The sequence below is a fragment of the Lagopus leucura genome, unplaced genomic scaffold (assembly GCF_019238085.1).
Source record: "Lagopus leucura isolate 7727_CA_CO unplaced genomic scaffold, USGS_WTPT01 Super-Scaffold_100002, whole genome shotgun sequence".
NCBI classification, from domain to species: domain Eukaryota; kingdom Metazoa; phylum Chordata; class Aves; order Galliformes; family Phasianidae; genus Lagopus; species Lagopus leucura.
In genome coordinates this window covers 46430147-46451562 of record NW_024962263.1, presented here as the reverse complement: position 1 = coordinate 46451562, position 21416 = coordinate 46430147, and the positions used below count along the sequence as shown (strand labels likewise).

The 21416-nt window shown below is 39.8% G+C and overlaps 1 protein-coding gene across 2 annotated transcripts in view; it reads left to right on the top strand.

The window, feature by feature from the left end:
* Positions 1 to 21416, top strand: part of ZNF521 (zinc finger protein 521) — a 236265-nt gene that overhangs the window by 194968 nt on the left and 19881 nt on the right. For both annotated transcript variants that reach the window (XM_042868903.1, XM_042868902.1), the window contains 2 exons: positions 10456 to 10587; positions 13252 to 13367. In XM_042868903.1, coding sequence (XP_042724837.1) covers positions 10456 to 10587; positions 13252 to 13367 — 248 coding nt within the window. The remainder of the gene's footprint in view (positions 1 to 10455; positions 10588 to 13251; positions 13368 to 21416) is intronic.

Below are 21416 nucleotides of genomic sequence, written 5' to 3'. Positions count from 1 at the left end.
GCAGCGGCCGGAAATGTGTCAGCAGTGCGTCTCAGGGAGAAATGAAAGAGAGGGGCAGCTTGGCTTTTGCCCCAGCACCACAGGGAAAGAGGGATAAGGCAACAGGCAGTTTGGAAGAAGCTCAAACCCCTTGTCTTTCGACCCTCTCTGCTCTGCTCCTGCTAAGTGTGATCTGAGTCCTTCTCCCACTCTTCTTTTTCCCTACCTCTTATCTTTGAAGTGAACCGGCACACGCATACCCTGCACACAAAGAAAATGAAGTGGGCCTTTTGGAGACTATTTCAACAAATAGCAAACGTTGCCAACAAATGCAGTCTTGTAAGTTATTTATCAGAGTATGTCTTAGTAAAAGGATAAAGCCATATAGTGGTCAGCCAACTTTCTCTTGCTGTTACGATCGTGTTTGTCATATTGCATCTCAGATTTCCTCCGAGTCTTACAAGTGTTCTTTTTGTTTGTTTTTCAGTGATGTTAATCACCTCGTAGTCATTTAATATCACGCTATCAACTCTTTAAGTTTTATCTAGAGAGGATATACACTGTTCTGACAGCCTATACATTTATTTTTCTCAAAATACGGATGTATTTTTTTCCTCTGGTGATATGATTTGATGCCTTATAGTTGTAACCCGCTGTTCTTTTTAATTGCTTATTGGTATTAATTGTGTACTGGTAACGTTGGCTTGAGACAGTTGGCTGCAAAAATACATTTATCATTATTACCATTGGAGCTATACTAAATTATCAAATCTCTGTCCTGAAATGATTGCTTTGCAATTTTACAGTGGAATTTAAATAAGTGTTGAATCAAGACTTTCTTTTGCCTCTTTCTCTTCAACTAATTTTCATGCCCTTGTCCTGCTTCCGCTTGCCACCTCTTCTTCTCCGTCACCTTTCCTTTGCAGCTTACCTCTCATCGTTCTTGTTGCTACAGTATCTTCCCCCTCCCCAACAAGCCCCTGTAAATTCCTTCATTTCTTGCATTTTTCTCTCCTTTGCCTGTCAATCACACATCTCTTTTCAGCCAACTTCTGTCTCTTCTCTGCTTGTTGTTTTTCCTCTTTTTCCCTTATTATATGTTCATAACTTTTTTATCCCACTACTGAACGTTCACTGGAGAGTGAACTTCTTTATTGCTAGAATAGTAGAAAACAGAATCCTTGCTTCAGTGAGGAAATAAGTTCGATGAGGAGTTGCAGTATGTTTGTTCAAGTGGCATGTAGAATTTTGTTTAAAAAGTAAAGAACAACAACCCACAAACCTGTTACCGAATGTAACAAAATGAAAAATAACTAATTGGCTCTCATTATTCTCTTATCTGCAAACCGAAGAACTTTTAATATTGAAATCCCATCAGCTGTTTGTTCAGCTCAGTGTGAAATTTTAGTACCAGCAGAGAAAGTGGGAAGGAGAGTGGAGTAGGTTTCAAATGAAGTCTGGTCCTTTTTTGATATGTGAGCCCAAAGCTGCTTGCATATGCTGTAAGCAAGATCAAACATAGAAACAAGGAAATTGAAATTGAGCTTTCTCATGGTTTCCTAAATAAAATAGCAAACTAAGTCAGATGAGTAATAAAAATAATAATCTATATTAAATGGAGCTTTATCATTATCATACATTTTTTGTACAAAGAGATGGGCCTTAGCTGCCAAAGCAGTTTGCTCGGGTGGAAAAAATCTAATTAAATGCCCAGTTATCAGCATAGACCTGAGGGTCTTAACAGCCTGAACCGCTTCATCCTCCATGGTTTTTCTGAGGGCTGAAAAGGGGGTGCTTGGGGAGGAGATGGAAGTTGAGAGAAAAGAAAGCAGAGTGTTGGTACACCCCTAAATAAGCTTAAGAACTGGATCATTAACCCAGCAACTGCTACTCATTTCAAAGTGTCCCTTAACTATATAAGAAGATACCAAATAATCTAAATACAAATGCATTTGGGTTTGGACAAAAAATATCAATAGTAAGTAGCGTATTTTAAAATCCAGGAAAACACTGCTAGGTCTTCCTTCTAACAATTGAAAATATCCAGTAATCCATGAAAACCCAATTTTATTTCATTCTTTCTTTTGTTTCTGGTTTCCTTATTTTTCTCTCCCTTTGTGGGTAGGATAAACAGCATTTCAGCACTTAGAGACTTTATCTTCCAGACTTCTAATGGTTTCATGCCAAACAAAAAAGAAGGCAGCCCTGACCTTTTCTGTATACTCAGAACAGAAGAAATACTTGGTGAGAGTTGTTTACAAAACATAATTTCTACTGATGGTCCATTGTTGCCTAGAATTAATATTGAGGTTTAGGTTGTCTCCAAGCAGGAGATATTTTCCCAATAGCCCTAACTTTAGAGCATGTTGTGTTTAATTTATGCAACATGAAATAGCCTCTTCTAGTTCAACAACTTGTGAAACTTGTGTTTTCTTTGTGCATTACTTAAAAGTAGATATTCCTGCTCTTCTACAGTTCCAAAAGTCTCAGATCATTGGGCACATACATGTTATTGGGCACATAGATACTGAACAGCAAATAACAGAGAATGTTGGCTCTCCATCCAGAAAGCAAAAACTATACAGTGAACAGAAATTTTTAAACGGATTGAATAATGTGTTTTAAATTCTTCTGAGCAAATGTGTGACATTTTCATTTTTTTTTTCTTCCTCCATAGTTTGATTTAATTGTTAATAGGTACTTTCCCAGGCGGATTTTGAGCCACTCAAATTGTAATTTTACTTTCCTGGAGAAGGTTTAGTCCATTTGGTCATTTTTGTTAGGAAAAAATAGGAACTTAGCTCAAAGAAGAAACACAAAAATCGGTCAGTCTTAATTCTGACACCGTGTTTGTAACAACGGGCAAAAGAAGCAGCATCTGATTCTTTATGCAGATGAATTTGAGAGTTTTCATTCTCTGTATGGTGTGCAGAAACAGGCATCTGGCAGCTCTGGAGTTTGGTTTCTTTATCTGTAAAGTGCAGATAATAATCCGTATCTTGATGTGCACTATAAGGATGAAGGGTTCAACCTCATGCACTTTGGCAGAATTTAGTCCCATGAAAAGTCTGGAGAAGAGCCTCGTATGATAAGAGGCCCGCTCCCCTGCCTTGGTTGTGCCAGTGTTTGAAGGATTGGTCTCCAAGCTTTTAATCAGTGCTCACGGAGTGCTGTCTGAAAAGGAAAACATTGAACTGGATCATCTGTCTACAAAAAAATCTCATACCAGTCAGATTATTTCTGCCCGTTTAAATTCCTTTTTATACCCTATGGAAAAATTGTTTCCAAAATAAGCTGTATCACATGGGATTTTACTGCAGCCATCTAGTGTAACCTTGTAATGTGTATAGCTATGAGATGCAAGGCACACTTTTTTTGAACAAATTTTAATACCTTTTGGTGGTGCAGTTACAGACAAGGAGTAGCAAATTATGCATGTCCCATCAGCCGGTGAATAGCCCTGTTGCTGAATTCCTGAACTCTCTCCTGGTAGGCAGTTGCCCAGAAAATCCTGTTCTTTGATAGAGAGGGCATTTTCTCCATTTAAATCATTTTCACTTGAGCTGAAAACATGACAGTTATTAAGAAATAGATCCTGCCAGTTGCCCTTCATATATTTTAATCCAGCTTCACTATAGCTAGATAACTTGTGGTTTTATTGGAACATGCAAGACACGTGTGGTAAGAAGAGTTCACTTACAAGCAGCCAAAGTGAGTGCAACCAAGCAAAAAAAGTGAACAGTTGGTGAACTGAAATGCATCCCTTGCTTCAGACAAAAATACGGTGGAATGAAAGATGCAGTAGACTGGCTTTCCCTTAAGCAGATCTAATTTCAAAATCTGGCCCTGGAGAGATGAACTTTTGCTTTAATTGAGGAGGTGGATCCCAGCTCCTTGTCACTCCATCAGTCAGCACCCTTTGCTGTAGCTGTAACAGTGTGCTACAGAAGGCTGTCATGCTCATTCTTGATGTTTATACCAAGTCTTCCTATCTGCTGCTGCTGTTTGGGAACCTGTCCTCACCATCTTCTTCCTTTTATACTGGCACATTTGCAACAGACAGTGTGCCTGCACAGAATCAGTCATTGCCTGTTCTCCACTTGCCATTTAGGAGGCTAACATTGGTGACTCTAAGGGTTTAGGATTGTTCCTTGCATCTTGTCCACTTCCGTCTTCTGGCTGAAGCAGATTTTTTTGACCAAAAATCATTTCTAGGTGAAAGAAGCAAGGAGGGAGGTGTTGTTTAGGTTACAACCAGTCATTACTCTATTATAGGATAAGAGTGAAGAGAGCAGGAGGAATTTATCAGCCCACGGACTCCAAAATTTGCCTTGAGCACTGCAGGAGAAACAAGGTTGTACTTCTGTCTTTCCACCCAATCCTCCATCCCATCCCAGTGGATACAATTGTTAGTCAAGACCTTAAAACCCCTGGTTTTCCATGACAGGTTCCTCTTGCGGTTGCAAATTCCAGCCGTTGTCTTCTTCCTGCTGCAGTTTACAGCTGTGTGCTTTACCTGTAGTACATCCACTTCTTTATCTCTGTATTCCCGTGCTTTTCATGTCAGCTTCCAAAATTAGCACCACAATGGATAGCGTTATTCATGAGGGGTTTGTGATCATGTTTGAGAAATTGAAAATGACAAAAGTACTGTTACAATCAGGGGGAAATTATGAACATGGTCCTGGAGACTTCAGGACTGTTTCACTGCAGCTTCAAGCCTTCAAAGAAGTGTTGCATGTTCCCTATAGGTGAAGAAACTTGTCACTCAGACATTTGCCATGCAGAGACCCAAGTTTCCAGCAGGAATGAGGTTGTCTCTGGTGACATGTAGATGTTGATGCATGTGCTTATGGCCAGCAGAATTACAAAGATAATAACAAACCCAGCACTGCAAACCAGAAAGCAGAAACAACTGTATATCCTGCAAATGTAAAGTGTTGTATGGTGTGTTTTGTCCTTCCTTGCTTTTCAGTAGGAGATGTTGTAGCCAAGGGGTTAGCTGTAGTCTGTGGCATTCCTTCGTTACTCCTCAGATCTCTGCCTTATAAATGTGTGCTGCAAAATTAACTTGGGGAAGAGTGAAAGAAATACGAAGAAGGAGAAATAGGAGAAATTGGTTTAGGGGCATAGTTTGCTTGATAAAAAGAAAATGTGAGAAAATACATGGAATGTGAAAGCTGTACGTGCTTCAGACTTGAAAAAATGCAGGGACTGCAGGCCATTTCATTCCTGTGTTCAACGTGGAGGGCAGAGTTTACGCTGCTTTTTGTAGATGCTTTTAAGCATGGACTCAGCTTTGTGATGATTTACCAGGAGGGCATCATCATCTTTGGACCTTTGCGTATAGATTTCTGTAGAGTAAAAGAAAGAAGGACCCTCCTGGACAATCTCCAGGGTAAATAAGAGAGAGTTACTTATAAACTGTTACAAATTGGTACTCAGTAATGGCTGTAGTGTTGATCAGACAATATAAGAGGGCCCCCAGTGGTTACTGACTTAACAGCTGCATGTAAGTCAGCCACTGAACATTTGCTTGTAGCTGCTCTAGTTTTGTTTTTATTGAAGAGCAAGAAGCATAAACATGAGGCATGCAGTCTAAAGGCTGCTTTAAGGGTTTCGCTTGTATATTAAAGTGTATATTAAAATGGCAGGGTCTTCCATAAAATGAGCAGGTTGTGCTTGTTGTTGCCAACAAAAGTGGGTCCAGGTCATCCAAAGCAGTATCTGGGGTGGTGCAGATGGGGGTAGCTCACTGGCCCTACAGAAACATGGAAGCTGTGCAACAGGAGTGGCTGGTGCAAGTACAAAGGATCCCCAAATCTGAAAATATTCCTGGCATGAACACTGATTTTGTTTGCTTTTCTACCTGGTTATCAAGTTAGTGGCTGCACCTCAATTAAAATCTACTTATCCCCATCAAAACATTTAACATTTGTGCAAATATTAAGCATTTATATGAATATTAAATGCATTTATTTAGCAATGATTTTTGTTTACATTTTCCCACAATCTGAGTAAAAATTGCAAATGGAAAGTAATTTACTTATGCAGAAATTCTGCCTGCATCAAACTAAATTATCTACCAGCAGTGGATAAACCATCCTCATCAATCCTGTTGGGTCTTCACCATGTCCAAACTCATACCCTAGCTATGTAAGGGCAACAGTAAGCAGGAGTTCTATGCGGTATTGTGGGTACTTTGTTCTTGCCTTTCTTAAGGAATTCTTGGATCCATAATGTGAAGGACGTGCTGACTTGTTTTACGATGTACCACATCAGGGAATGCAGTGCACAGTTTTCTGTTAGATTTGGAAAAGTGCAGGCTTTATATTAAAGGTTAATTTCTTTTTCATCGTTCAGCCAACTCATTTGCACTGTAATGTACTTTCCTATTCCTCCTCCTGATAGTTGGTGCTTTCATACCTGTTTTACAAACCATATTTTCAGTCTAATCCATACACCAGTTGTCTAGAATTCCATAGCGTTGCTTATTTCTTACCTATAACTCTTAATAAAATATAGGGCTGTGCCAACCTATTATATCCTTAATAGAATATTCTAATGGTTATTAAATCAATTGACTCTGAATTTCACTTTAATAAATGAGTCAGACAGTATTTTCCAATTACTGTCAGCCGCCACCTTTCCAAAGAGCAGATTATTTTGATTGAATTTTTTAAAGCTGCTCAGCACTTTTTTTTTTCCTTTCCCCTCCTCACCCCCCCTCCCCACATAATGACAAAGAGCAGTAGCTCTTACTGCAGGGAAGGAGAGCCTCTTGGACTGTATCTGACACTCCTTTCCATTTCACATTTATCCCAAATGGAAACTGAAAATGAGACATTTGTCTGCTCCTTTATTTATTAATGGTATCATACTTTGCACTTTCATAGCATCCTATCAAGCTGTTTGCTAAACATGAAGCGCAAGGCAGAGGTTGGTGTGTAAACAGAGCCTTTTGCATTCTCTTTCCACAACTGGCACCCCTTTGCAAGAGCTGCCACACCCTGGCTCTTTCATGCCAGTAAGAGATAAAATGCTGGCCTTGCTTTTAAACTCTCTGTGGAGAGCAGAGCCTTTATTCCCTCATCCTTCTGCAGTGTTTGTGACCCAAACAAGCAGGCTTTTTTGCACCTGCACATGTATCTTCAGCCATTTCTTAGGCAGATCACAGTGATTCTGGAAGTCTTCCATGTACAGTAGCTAGTCCTGTGCTCTTCTCCAGCTCTTCTATCCCTCTAGTATTAAAAGTCTTAAGGGATACAAATTAGGTCAGCCTATTAAAGAAGAAATTAAAAATTAACACCTCCTCTTTAGAGATGGGTACTCTGAGAAACACAGGCTGTGTTGTCGTGCTGAAGGTGGTGAGAGTAAGTCAGTGTCAGAGGTTGCAATGGACACCAACACTCCTGGCTCCTGTGCCAGTACTGTAACCTTATCTGTCTCTTGAATTTAAATGATGCTGGTGTCACATTCCTGAGTGCAAGAACTGGAACCTTGCCCTTTGTTCCGAGGAAGCAGCGCAAAGCAAGTAAAGTGCAAAAATGGGTGAAAGAAACAGTGAGGGGAGGGGGTTAAAATTCCCTGAGCAGTGAAACTTAGGAAAAAAATGGTTCTATTAGTTATACAAATGTGGTCATATTTTAAATGTGGTCTTTAGAGCTAGCAGAATAAAAACATTTTATTTTTAAGAGAAAGCTTAGATTCTGCACAAATGGATGTCTCTTGCCTGGGGAAGTTTCCTATCTGCCCCAGGCGAGTGGGTGAGGGGATTTTTCAAACTCTGTTTGTAAGTCAGATTTGCAACATAGGGTAATCAAAGTGGTTTTGATGTTTGTGACCAGGAGATCACCTCACGTCTGTGTGGTACAGGAAACACAATAGGGTCACATTTAATGGGGTTCAGTTCTTCTTGAACAAGTATAAGTGCTGCGTGCCTAAAATTAGTTTTGCTTTGGCATCAGGAGTGCGTGCCTTTCTTCCTACTTTTTCCTCATTAGGCAGGGTAAAAGGAAGAAAGGGAAAAAAAAAAAAGCCTTTTCTCTCTTCTGTAGCTCCTTATAAAAATGTGTCTTTTTAGGAAGTCTTTCTCCCCTGAAATGTTTGAAGAAATCCCTGTTCAATGTTCCCATGCTCTAGGATGATTAGTGTGGTTCATTTACACTTGGCCAACAGTAACTCTGTGATTTGAGAATTGGCATCGATTATCTTCACCTTGACATGTGGAAGATCCTGAGATGGAGCTCCCTTTGTCCTAATTGCTTTGGCTGTGTGTATCAGCACAAACAGTTTGATGAAGAAACTTCACCCTGTAGGCTTTCTCACCCACAATTATCCTTTTCTGGGGACTTTCACTGTCCTCAGAACTATCTGTTTTGTAATGACCGTGACAAGGATTTGGGCACAGAAGAAATGATCCGATTACGTGGCACTCTATAGGTCTCTTACAGATCATTGTCTATAAGTTCAGGAAAGAGGTTCAGAGGAAGTTGTGTGTAGTTTGTTGAGTTTTCATCCTCTTTTCAGTATGCTCAGTTCTTCAGCTTGCTCACAGATGTGGGTTGCCTGCTTGGAGATTATGGTGTACAGTCTGCCTCACTGAATATGACTGTCTCTCTTAGACATACAGACTGCTGTATGTCAGATCTTTTCCCTCGTGCATCCTTTCGTAGTGCTTGTGTGGGCCAAGCTTACTTTTGCTCAGCAGTAGCAAAAACAAGGGATGCCAAAAGGCTTTGTCAGTGATGGTGGAGAACACAAAATCCCAGGCAATTCTTGAGAATCTGCTGAAAAATTCCCTGATAAGGAAATAGCAGATATTTGATACATATTTGCTAATTTATCTCTTAACACGTTATGAGAGATGTTGCCTACCCAGTGTATCCCCTGTAGTTCAGAATACGTTTGGCCAGTATGACAGTCTGGATGAAACATGTCCATCAGCAGCCTGACATCCCCTGCCTCCGTATCCAGAGAGGCTGTGGTGGCAAAACAGCAGAGATTGTCCTGAGCCTTTGTCCAGGTTGGTACTGAAGGCTATTTTCATTGAGTCCAGCTGGAAATCAGTACATGTTCATGTGGGCTGGGAGTCAGAAGCCTTGAGTGTGATGTTGGTACCAAACCACAACATCACCAGGGCCTTTTTTCAGATGACTCCTAAGTAACAAGCGTCACAGAATCATAGAATCAATCGTAGAAAGGTCTGGGTTGAAAAGGACAAAGATGGTCATATTATTTCAACCCCCCCTGCTATGTGCAGGATCACCAGCCACTAGACCAGGCTGCCCAGAGCCACATCCAGCCTGGCATTGAATGTCTCCAGGGATGGGGCGTCAGCAGGCCTAGAGAACTGCTGTGTGTGGTATGGAGCATTGCACCCATGCACATGTGCTTTCCCACATACGCAGTAGCAAGCATTAGCCATTGCAGCTACTGGTCTCCATAGGTTGTAGGGCAGAAGTGGGCAGCCTTCTGAGGTGTTTGGGCAGGCAGCGTGCTCACCTATGTGGCTCCTTTTCATCTGAGAGCTGGTGGTGTGGCACCAGTTACCCTGTGTATCCTTCCTGTTTGTTGGTAATCAAACCCTGCTTTTACCTGCGCATCAATGCCACTGGTGTCGCACACGGGTGATGTACAGAAGGACCTTTCCTGAGCCACGCTGTGAGAATTGAGGCCTCTGCAGCAGGGCTGGAAACCACCACTCACCTAGCAACTGTTTCTAAGTAGGACACAGCCGCTGAGCGGCCTGCAGGTCCTGCAGCACCCTCAGGAAGGGACCTGGCGGTGAGGCACGGGGCTTCCCAGCACAATGGGAGGAAATGCAGGAACGGGCGGCAGGAGGTGGGAGCCACGTGGCATTGACAGGAAAGCTGTGTCAGGAAACACGTGGGGACTTCCTGGAGCTGGTGTATGGGGAAAATGCAAATAGCAGGATTTGTCAGAAAGGGAGCTGGGAAATCCTGACGTTTGCAAAAGGTTTTGTATGTGCCCACAAGACTGGGATAGTGGAGGAGGGGTGATGCAGGGGTGAAAAATACCTCCCCTCCCATGACCCACTGCTGTCAGCCAGAGCGGCAGAAGCGTGCACTTGGAGTTTCCTGCTTGTGGCTTGTGGAGTGCTGTGTGAGCAACGTTCAATTCCTGCACTGCTTTGGAAGTGTTCTTGTTTGTGATTGAGTGCTTCCTCTAAGAGATGCTACTTCTGGTTCTATTCATCGTTTCCTACTGATCTCTAAGGCTCTGCTTTCCTATCTAGTGGCAATTGTTTCTGAAGAAGCTGTATTTTAATGCCCAGTTAAATTCCTACATGCTGAAACCTTGCAAATAAACACTTTAGCAGCTCTGGATGCTGAGGGGCATCCAGTTTCCTGAGCTGAGCAAAACAAAAAGCTCATTCTGTTCATAGATCATGTATGACATGCTCTTTTGTAAGGCCCATAGTGATTTTCACTTCTACTCTCATTTTTCCCACAGATGAAGGACTGAACCATGAATGCAAGCTCTGCAATCAGACGTTTGACTCTCCTGCCAAACTCCAGTGCCACCTGATAGAGCACAGCTTTGAAGGCATGGGGGGCACCTTCAAATGTCCGGTGTGCTTTACAGGTAGGAGGCGATCGCCGCTTGTCTCAATCCTGCCTCTTCTGCGCCTGTGCAGAACTCCCACGTATTATTTTGTTATAATGTTTCGTGTGTTGGCTTTAGGTCAATTTGTGCTCATTAGTAATGTTAACTAGAAACCATTCAGAAAACTGAGCTTCTTGGGAGGGCAAGCATCCATCTATAAGAATGGCATTTCAATCTCTTCAGTTAGAACTGCTGAGTTTTTTACGATTACAGAAATTATAATCTGTTACCTTCCATGATGTCACACTCACCATCTTCACACTCCAAACTTGCTGGCATTAAAACTGCCCATAAATTTGTACTTTAAAGCTATGCATGTTTCGTTTAAAATGACACATCTCAAAGCAGAACTGCTAGATGTAGCCTTCACAGCACTGTTCTCTGAATGAGTAGGAGAGTCCACTTGTGTTTGTTGGCTTCTGGTGAGAGGAAACGCCCTTGTATTGTGCTTTAGAAAGCAAAACATGCTGTCTTGCCACAAGTCAAGTTCTGCTCTCCCCTGACATAGGTTCAAGCACAAAATAGTCCTCCCCAAGTCAGTGGTGTTATTCGATAGTAAAACCCAAGTGAGAAAATAACTTGACCCAGTACAGCCATAATGAGGAGCTGCAATGTTTGGGCCATAATGAGGAGCAGAAAAAAGCTGTTGTTGGAAATGAAAACACATTAAAAGGATGCCTATGGAGCTGTGCATTTTTTAAGGACTTCTTAATAGGACATTTTATAAAACAATAACCTAAAACATAAGTCTTAATGTGTAGCTTACGTGCATAATTTTTCTTTACAAGATGAAAATCAAAGATGATCACAAACATGACAGAACACACTTTGAGTATTCTCTCATCAATGGCATGCTAATTCTGGAAGCCATTCAAAGTTTTTGTTCCCCATTAATGGAAGCGAAGGATTTTCACTGATAGACAAACAGAACCTCTGATAAATTCATTTTACTCCTCTTTGTTTGGCAGCTCCCCTTCCAATACAACCTAAGTACATGCTACAGAGGAAAATGAAAATTGCATTCTTTGTCTCTCAGAATGAGTGATCATTAATGAATATTGCCTCAACTGTGTTGAGTTTCCACACATTTCTACAGGTTATAAATTTTTTTTAAATGTGTAGTTCATCTTCATTGCACTACTTATATCAGTGATGTCTGGGCCTGGATAGTACAGCTGTAACCAGTTTGCCTATCCAGCATCTGCATACAATATTTCTTTCAATGTGGCATTTTTTTAGTTTTATTACTGATCCTGCTATTTTTTTTTTTCCCTCTTGCCTTTGCATACATGCTATGAAGTGATCTTTTTTTAGCATGACACCATGGGTCTTAGATTTCCAAGTTTGGGGGAATTGTAAAGGCAATATAAAAACTTGCATCTGTAAGGAGTTCCCATTGACAATTCTCCACGTGAGCTAGATTCCTGATAAAAGTAGTCCTTTAATGTTTGAGCCAGTAGCCTTGTAAGATGTGTTAAAGAGTATGGAGATAAGTCGATTCCAATCTGTGTGGAGCACTTTTTCCTTTTAGCTGATGGGGTAAATAGGTACTGCGCATTAACCATAAACAATTGTGTTTTATTAGCAATATGCTATTAAATTATTTCAGTGCGTCTTGCTAGAATATTAACAAGAAATGAAAATCCCCGATATTAGTTTTATATGGAAAATGGAATCTGAGTCCCTTTTTTCAGTGTAATGAGAAATGTGATTAAAATGTATGACTCAGAACAACAATATTCTGATATTTTTTTTTTGTTGCCTTGCAATTAGAATAATTTTAATGATTAGGAGTGGAGTCAAAGTCAAGTGCCAGCATCTTTAATAAATCCTTTCCCTGCCTATACAGATTAATATTGTAGATGCAAACTTTTTTAGGTCACAGTGCACCAGGCATCCATCAGAAGTCAGTGCTGCCAACCCAAACACTGCCTCTGGCATATACAATTTAATTATTAATAGTATGTCTCCTAGGTAAACTGTTACACAGTCTTAGGGCCTTGTTTTGTAGTCATTAAAATTGAACATGTTTATATTATTGAAACCCTTGCATTCAGTGTGTAGGCAGAGTTGATCTTAAAGTATCCAAAGAGAATTTACCTGCAGTTCTGTTTCACATTTATAGACATTGCCCCAGTGTAGCTGTGGGATATAATTTTTAGCATTAACACATTTAAATACAGAGCTGATTGTTGGCTTTAACTTTAGGCAAACGCAGTAAACAGGACTTTGGAACCTATGCTTTTTTTCAAACCTGCTGGTTGCTAGGAAATAAGTTTGTATGTGTTCAATCAAAGTTCAGTAAGCATGAAGAAATAATTCTGAAGAGAAAATGGCATTTTTATATGTTTAAATGTAAACTTCACTTGTTGTCCTGCTAGGGTCTCCTTTTGCTTCCTTCTTTTAAATTTCTTCGGAAGCCAGACATCTGTTTCAATCCATTTAAAATGAAAAAGGATCACGCTTCACAGTTAAATAGAGTTTGTTGGTACTCTTTATAGCAGCGGCATAATGTGAAATTAGAGTATGCCAGCTTAATTTTACCTCTTGGAATTGCGGAGCGTTAGTGGGAACTTGTTTATAAAAAATGCTTCACTTGCTATGTGAAATAATGAAAAACTCGTTGTTTGTCTATTATTTTAGTGTTTGTCCAAGCAAACAAGTTGCAGCAGCACATTTTCTCAGCCCATGGACAAGAGGACAAGATCTATGACTGCACACAGTGTCCACAGAAGTTCTTCTTCCAAACAGAGCTGCAGGTACACACTTGCTACCTGGGGGTTATAATAGCGTTGTGTATTTGATAGCTGAGTTCGTAGATTTGCTTGCCATGACCTCCTCTGATACTTCTTCATCACTAGGATGGGAATGAAGGAAGGATAAGGGAAATGGTAGATAATTCAACTCCCACGGCTTCAAAAAGCTGCTGGCAGAAAACCACTGTTACAGACCTGAAGTCTGGGAGCCACCTTTGGATTTTTTCTTAGTATATCATTGCATCTCAAGATATAATTGAAGAGTGAGGAATTGCTGTCGTATTTTGAAATGGGAAATAGTGTATTCTTCTGCCACAAAACCTAACTACTGATGTGACAGTGCAGGAATGGGAGGGAAAAAGAGACAGAATTTATCTTCATTTACCTACTGGCCAAACCAATTTCCCATAAATCCCAACTTAGTGGGAAGAAAATACATATATACAGTCAAACAAGTGTTACCTGTCTCCTTGTCTGCTGTTTGTTTGACCCGGGATATGATTATAGTAGATTATTAATGAGAACAAAAGAAAAGAGAGAAGACAGTAAATGCCAGAAAAGATCTGAAAACAAATTTGGGTGAAGGAGTTATTTACTCCATATTAGTACCTGAAGTAGCTTGTTTTGTGAGGAGAGGTGATGCTGCGTATTCCTGATGCGGTAGTGTATTTTGAGACAGCAGCAGAAAATTGTTCCTAAATTATTTTAGTTCATATTTACATATTAAATTCGGTTAACAGAGGAAAAGATTTCAGATGATCTGTAGAGACAGAGCAAGGAAAAGTATTTGTACTGTTTACACAGTAAGCAGCCCTTCCTCTGCCACCTGCCATGTGATTTTTATATGGAATTAAAGAATTTTTTGACACTCAAGTATTTTTCAGTAGATTTTAATAGCAGAGCCCACATTTCGAAGTCCTTTGACTGGGTAGGATGTTCACAACTAATTTTGCTTTGCCCGAGAGCTGTATTTTATCTCATCAGCAGAGGCTGATGAGACACGTGCATCCATATGCTCATTTAATATTTCAATTACTGAATGTTTTACATACTGAAAACCCAATACAAATATTTGGTATGATGATTATGAGATACCTCTTTGAAGAAAAAGGAAAATAAAAGAATTTAAGCCGTGCATCAATTCATCATGTAAGAAATCAGAATTTGTGTCAATTGTATTGTATTTTTCCTTTTTTAATAATCCATATTTATGCATAGGAGCAATATGGAAGAAAGCCTTTTTGATAGCCTTCCTTGCTCTCTGTGTTGCTGCAGGTCATGTGGAGCATTGTATCTGTGGCACTTCAAAGTGCCTGTGCTGTAACTTTTTTAATAAATTCAAACCTGTTTCATTTACTGTCTGTACCAGGTGTTAGTGCAAGCTCTGACCCAAGGTGAGAGAAGACAAAGAAAAGATAATGTTAAATGTTTAAGGGAAAAAAAATAGTCATTCGTAGTGGTGGACAGGAAGATAGAAAACTGAGTTTTGAAGTCAGAAAATGGTCTGGGTTGTATAGATAGCTATTGTGTTTGTGGGAAGTAGAAATTGAGTGAAATGAGAGAAGGTCAGAAACTCGTTCTGTTATATTTGTTTTAACCACAGCATGGGGTTTTTTTGAATCATTTTCTTTGCCTTCTTTCAGTCAATATTTTTGGTGTTGGCTTGGTTTTTTGGGGGGGTTTTGTTCTTGTTGCTCTTATTTTTTGCAGGGTTGCTTTGCAAAGTATCCCCAATGAGGTGAAACTTCTTCAGAAAGAAAATATTAAAATGTTTTTGTCTTAGTAATTCCTGCAAATTCCATTGTTCATCACTGATAAATCAAAATGCAGAAGTGTAGAGTAGAGAGGTGAACAGTGTCTGAAAAGACAAAGGAGAGATTGCTAGGGAAGGCAAACTAAAAGGAAAAAAACGACATAAAAAATAGTAAGATGGTGCAAGTGTGCAAAAGAAAACTGAAAAGAAACAGGAACAAGAGAATAGAAATGAGTCTTATCAGCAGAATTTACCTTGGGTTTTAAAAGAAGCAGAGTAAGTAACTGGATTTTGAAGATGCAAAATACACAGAGATGCACACGTAATAGTGGCACATAAGATCACCTCCTTGTTTATCTGTCTCCGTAAATATGATCTCATTTCAAAACACATAAGGTTCCAAGCAGCTGCCTCCTGGCTTTTTTACTATAATAAAAACACATGTTTTTCCACTCAAAATTCAACCCTGCTGAAGACTCAGGGCAAGATTTTGCTGCCTAGTTCATTAAAACTTCAGTGTTAACTGGAGCACCTGGTTTTCTAGTGAAGGGCACAAAAGGATCTCCCCACAGAGAGACAAATTATGCTCTACATTGGCTAGGTGACAATCAGTGTGTTGGTTGTTCCATCCTGCAGAAAGCTCTTAATAGACCATATCTCCATACCCTTAGAGACAGCTTCTCCCTGGCTTATCTACATTGGCAAAAATTGAAAGGTATTCATTTTCTTATTCACTTAGTTCATTATGTTCATTATTTTAATCAACTTGGGTAGCCCCACCCCAGTTGGGAACACATTATGTTTTTTAAAATGTCATTCCATGATGCCATTCACATTTGCTAGGATCACTTGCTCGCTGCGTTTGCCTCCAATTCACCCTGGATGGTGAAAGAGCAGCAAAGCACATAGGCAGAGCTGTAGGTACTGACTTTAGGAATCTGCTTTTACTGAAAATACATTGATCTTAAGATCTCATTTAAAACCTCTTCTAGGAAGCACTGCTTTGTTCAGGCTATCTACCAGCTGAAGCAGTGGAATCTTTGGCAACTAGCCTCCGGCTTATGTTTCTCTATCCTTTTGCATTACCGTGGCTTGTGTTGGGGCTTGCAGCATAACAGTGTATTTATGCCCTCTAACAGGAGCAGTTTCTTGCTTTTAATTTAAACATGCATCTGAAGTGCATCTCCCATGCATGAGAGATGCTAATCGTCTCAGATTAGAAACCATGGACAGCACTCCGTGGCTGTAGGGCAGAATAAGAACAAGACAGAGCAGAACAGAACACAATAGCGTTGGAGTCCTATCTTTGTGTATAGTACCGATAATCAAAAGGAATGAATTCAGGGGTACAGAAAAGAAATGTGTTGTAATGATGCTTGATTTGGTTTTGGCCCAGTGTGACTCTTTACCTTCTTTGCTTTTTATTTTCTGACTCCTGTTTCTGGAAAAGCAGGCTATAGGAAAATAAAAATCCCTACTTACTACACTCATCTCACCTCAGGGAAGTTACTATCTCCTCACTACCAATCTTCACAAAAACAAAAACAAACAAACAAACAGAACACAAAATCCACCATAAAAAACTATCACTCTTTTTAGAGATTTCCATGACTTTATTCCAGACCTTTGTTAGGAACGCAAGAAAAACTCATAGTTCCAAGTTTTGGTGAGAACAGAGAATAAATGTCCAGCCTGAAAATCAAGCCTGCAATGCATTAGTCAGCCTTTAAATTAAAATAATTAGATTTTATATGAATTTACATTTTGCTTTACCATCTTCTAAAGGCTTGTGCAAACTTGGGACAAGGCTTGTTCCAAACAGAAGTGTTTATAAACAAGATGATAATTAATGTATTTTGTTATACTGATTCTCAGACTGTTTGAGGTGGGTGCTATAATGTTCAAAAAGCAGCAACAGACTAACTCTGCATTCCAAAGAGTTTACACCCAAACTGGTGAAGAATAGCAGGAGAAACAAAGGTGTAGAGGGGTATAGTGACTGATGCGGTACATGCATCAGTTTGGTGGCCAAGATGAGACCAGAAACCTGGTGTCCTGAGCCTATATTACTGCTATCTACCTCTCTAGTCTCTCTCTAATTGCAAATTTAATTAGTAAAACATGTGCATTTCTCAGAGAAAACAAAGAAACTAATTTTAATCATTTCCAAATCTCACTCTTTTCCCACATTTACCACTCCTAAATGGCTTTGTGCTCCATGGCTGTTGAGCTAGCTTTAATTTTTTTTTTCTTTTCTTTTTTTTTTTTTTTTTTTTTGAGATTATACTATCTCAGTAGAAAGGAAGCAAGCAGAATTTTTTTTTAATAATAGAACTGTATGCATTAAGAGTGTTCTTATATATCTCTATATAGAGTGTATCCATATATCTCTATATAGAGTAAATATACATATTCACACTAATGAAGTTAATATGAAAAAGCATGTCCTTAAAAATATTTGTTCTTTAGAATGGAACACTTTCAATAAGACTTGCTTCATATTGTAAGGGCTTTTCAGAAATAGAGTCCTAGAAAAAAAAAAAAAAAAACAACTTGTAATGATATTTAAAATCAGAAGTATATCATATATTGTATAAGGAAGCAGCAAGGTATGTGTTCTTACAGAGTGCCTGGATGTCTCCAAGAAGTTGAAATTCTCATTTTGAATACCTGAAGCATGACCATAGAGCTTTCTATACTGATAAACAATTTTCTTCACCCATTATCTGTTCTACTGAACTTTTAATTAATAAGGAAATAAAGAAGCCTATAACTAATTTAATGTAATGTTGAATTTTCAGTAAGTCATGATAAAGTCATTCGCACCTACTAAAACCTCCTTTTCCTGTTGTCATGCTTTTTTCCAGTTCTTATTTCTTTTGCTTTAGTCTTCGGACTTAAGTGTTTGAATGGATGTAAGTGCTTCCCTTGTGCCTGATGAGAAGTAGCCACTCTGTCCTATTTCCAGCCCCAAAATTCCTTCCATAGCCAACACAGCATAACTCAGTGTTTATAGGGAGTCATGAGATGCTCTTGTGATGTATTATGGTTCAGAGTTAATTAGTTCATTTTAGATTTTTTTTTGTGTTGCTGGGTCAGAGAGGTAACAATGCTTAGTAGTAATGCAGCATAATTGTTTGGGATCAGTGTTGTATCAGGGATGCTAGTTAGTTCTGAATATGATACCACCCAAGACTGCATGGCCTCCCAAGACCATTTTGCCCAGTACAAAAACTGTTTCTTTTTTAAGAGAAGTAGAGCATTTACTTAACGTTTAACTAATAACTAGTTATCCATGGGGGTAATTAATTGTCCCCACTTCACAGACATAAAAACTAGAGTAAGAAATAATTGTATCAGCAGTTACTTCCCATCCTGTTGGAAAGGGATCTGGCTTCAGTGACTTATACCCTTGCTACTTCCCATCTGGACTCCATCAGCACAGAATACCTGGCACAAAGCCAGTAGGCTTTGCCTGTAGGACATTCCAGCCAATGCAGAGAGCTGCCACAATGTTCCTCAGCAGCAAAGAAGACCTGTTCTCTTGGTGCCTCTCTACACTGCCTGCCTACATGTTTATCCAGTTGTGCTCTAAGATTTGGTCCTTAGTATTTTTGTTGGCCTCGGTCCAGTGCATCTCTGAGATCATCTGAAAAGCTCTTCCCGTTTGGCAGCTGACTGACAGCCTTGCTTAGTGAGTGTTATTATCAAAGAGCTGAAGCTTACTTTGCACAGGAGCTAGAACCTTCCTGTATGCTGGCCCAGGAATGCAAAAGAGACTCCACCACAGCTAAGTATTACCATGAATGTCCTCAGCTTATGCTTTCAAGAGTCTATAGGTCTCTACAGGTCATCTATAGGTGCCAAAGGCTCCTTTCTCTCATATAAATATGTACCTGAATGCAGATTTCTGAACCTCCCCCAAAACCCCAATACACAACAGAGCTCCTTCCAAACTGAAATACACAGTTTCTTCCCGAGGGAGAGGATGAAAGAAAGAATGAAGCACTCATAGCAGATGTTATTTTTGTTGTTTAAAACAGCAGGAGAACATTCTCAGCTCCTGTTGCAAGCAGCTGAGAGTGGAACTTACATGAACCAGAGCAAGGTAAAGGCAGCATAGGAGAGTGTCCAGAAGTTTTAGATAACTTTATGTGTATCCCTCTCTGGATGTCCAGGTTGAACTGTCATGTTCCATGGCTAGCAATGTTGAAACTAATTTTCCAGTCTTTACCTCTTTTCTTTAGTAGTTACATTTTCTGAACACCTCTGCATTGTAAAATGCTCCCAAAGATCTCAACGTTTTGAAACAACTTTAAAATACCTTTGACCTGAGCTGAATCAGAATTAAGCAAACTCTAGGCTATTGAAAAGAATAGGAATCTTGATTGAGACCACTACTGGAAACAGTAGCAGAGCTGTGATTCAGAACCTATATTCTGTCATACTGTGGGGGGCAGCTGAAGAAAATCGGTACTAAAACTGGGCTGGGTTTGCCTCCTTGTGTCAGAGGCTTTCTGGAGGCCAGCAGACAGATTGTTATGGGAATAGCACCAGCCATAGCAGCAATGGCACCACTACCTCCAGGTAGGAATTGTTTTTCCAATGACCCCAAGAGGTTTGAGTCTGTGAATGTGTAGGTCCCAACAGTAAGTCTTGCATGACAAAAGGGAAGGCATGAATTATTTATACTCTTTACACAAAAACAGGGATAAAACTTTCAAACCTGCAGGTGAAGTTACATTTTCAAGAATGTTTTCTTCACAAGGAAAAGGCCTCAAAACATTTTTTTAAGTGAAATTGGAGATTAGGTCTGGCATTTCTAGGTCCCCAAACTCTTAGGGTGAAGAGTGGAACAGAGATGCTGGCTTTCTAGGCCCCAAAGGCCAGGAGCCAGCAGGGAATAACTTTGCCAGCTCTTCTTAAACAGAAACCTACCTGGAATCCAATTAACAATCAAGGCTTTAGGCCAACATTTTTAAACTCAATGGCCTATTTCTGAGAGGGTGCTGAGCACCTCCAGCTGCAGTTAAGGTCAGTGCAAGAAATTGGTGCTGAGTGCATCAGGAAATCAGGTCAAAAATGCCTGAAGATAGCAACCTTGTTAAAAGCGTGGGTGCTGTGCAGCAACAGCCACCTTTTAAGGTTTCTGCAAAACACTTTTAATGCCTAAATACAGGCACCAGTTTCAGTGATGTTGGCCTTAGTCGTCAGCAGGTTGCTTTTGTCAGAGCAGATGCCTGGGAGTCAGGAGAGCTGGATTCAGTTGCGATGTCTGGTACTAACTTGCTCCACTTAACCGTGCATCCTCTTCATCTAGTGAGGGAGGATGATGATAACAATATGTGTGCCAGAGATACTAAGAATGTAATTAATGCTTATGTTTTGAGGGAACTAGATAGAGAGAGCTGCATGTATTACAAGTATTACCAGTTTGAGTGCTTTTTTTTCCTAAACCCTTACAGTGCTTTCTGTGTATGTTAGCATGTAGCAGTGTGTGCACGTAGGGTGCACACATGCATGTGATTGTATCAACTGCATTTTATTTCTCTAAAATAAGCCCCCAAAGAAGAGTCCCTGGAAATTCTCAAAACCCTATCAGATAAAGTTTATCTCTACGTCTTCCAAGATTTAAAACATCCATGTATTCCTGAGACTTCTTTCTCACTAGAAGGGAGAATTACTTCCTTTGCAAATTTTCTCAAAAATGTAATGAAGTGTGGGGGGAGGCACTTGAGCATTGGCTCATTAAGGACATACCTTCAAAGTGTTTCCCCTACAAGTCTTTTACTTCAAGGACAAAGTTTAAATGCCAAAAAAAAAAAAAAAAAAGACCAAACCAAACAACAAAAAAAAACAATTTTGAATTTCCTTCCAGCAGCCACTTCCCCCCTGAAGATCCAGGAGTGTTACAGCCATATTAGGTTTTTCATACGGTAATTCTTTTCCAAATAAGAAATTTCCAGGTTTGGAGCTGGTGAGTTCACTGGCCTTTGATTGGCCTATTCAAATGTAAACACTCTTTGTGAGTAGTTCATTAATCCGTGAATATTTACAGCACAGTGCAAAGACCACCAAGTCCCAAGTGACAGAGTTTTATAGGGACCATTTTGATTTAACTAAATAGTGATTGACAGTGGTGATGAGCTGGGTATTACTGGCTCTTACTAGTCTGCACATTCTCCATATACTTGTAAATCTACACCTACAGTCAACCTTTGACTCTTTCTATGCTGTTTCCTGTAAATAAGCAGGAAACAATGAGTTCACATCTCCTGTACATTCCTCAAAAGGATCTT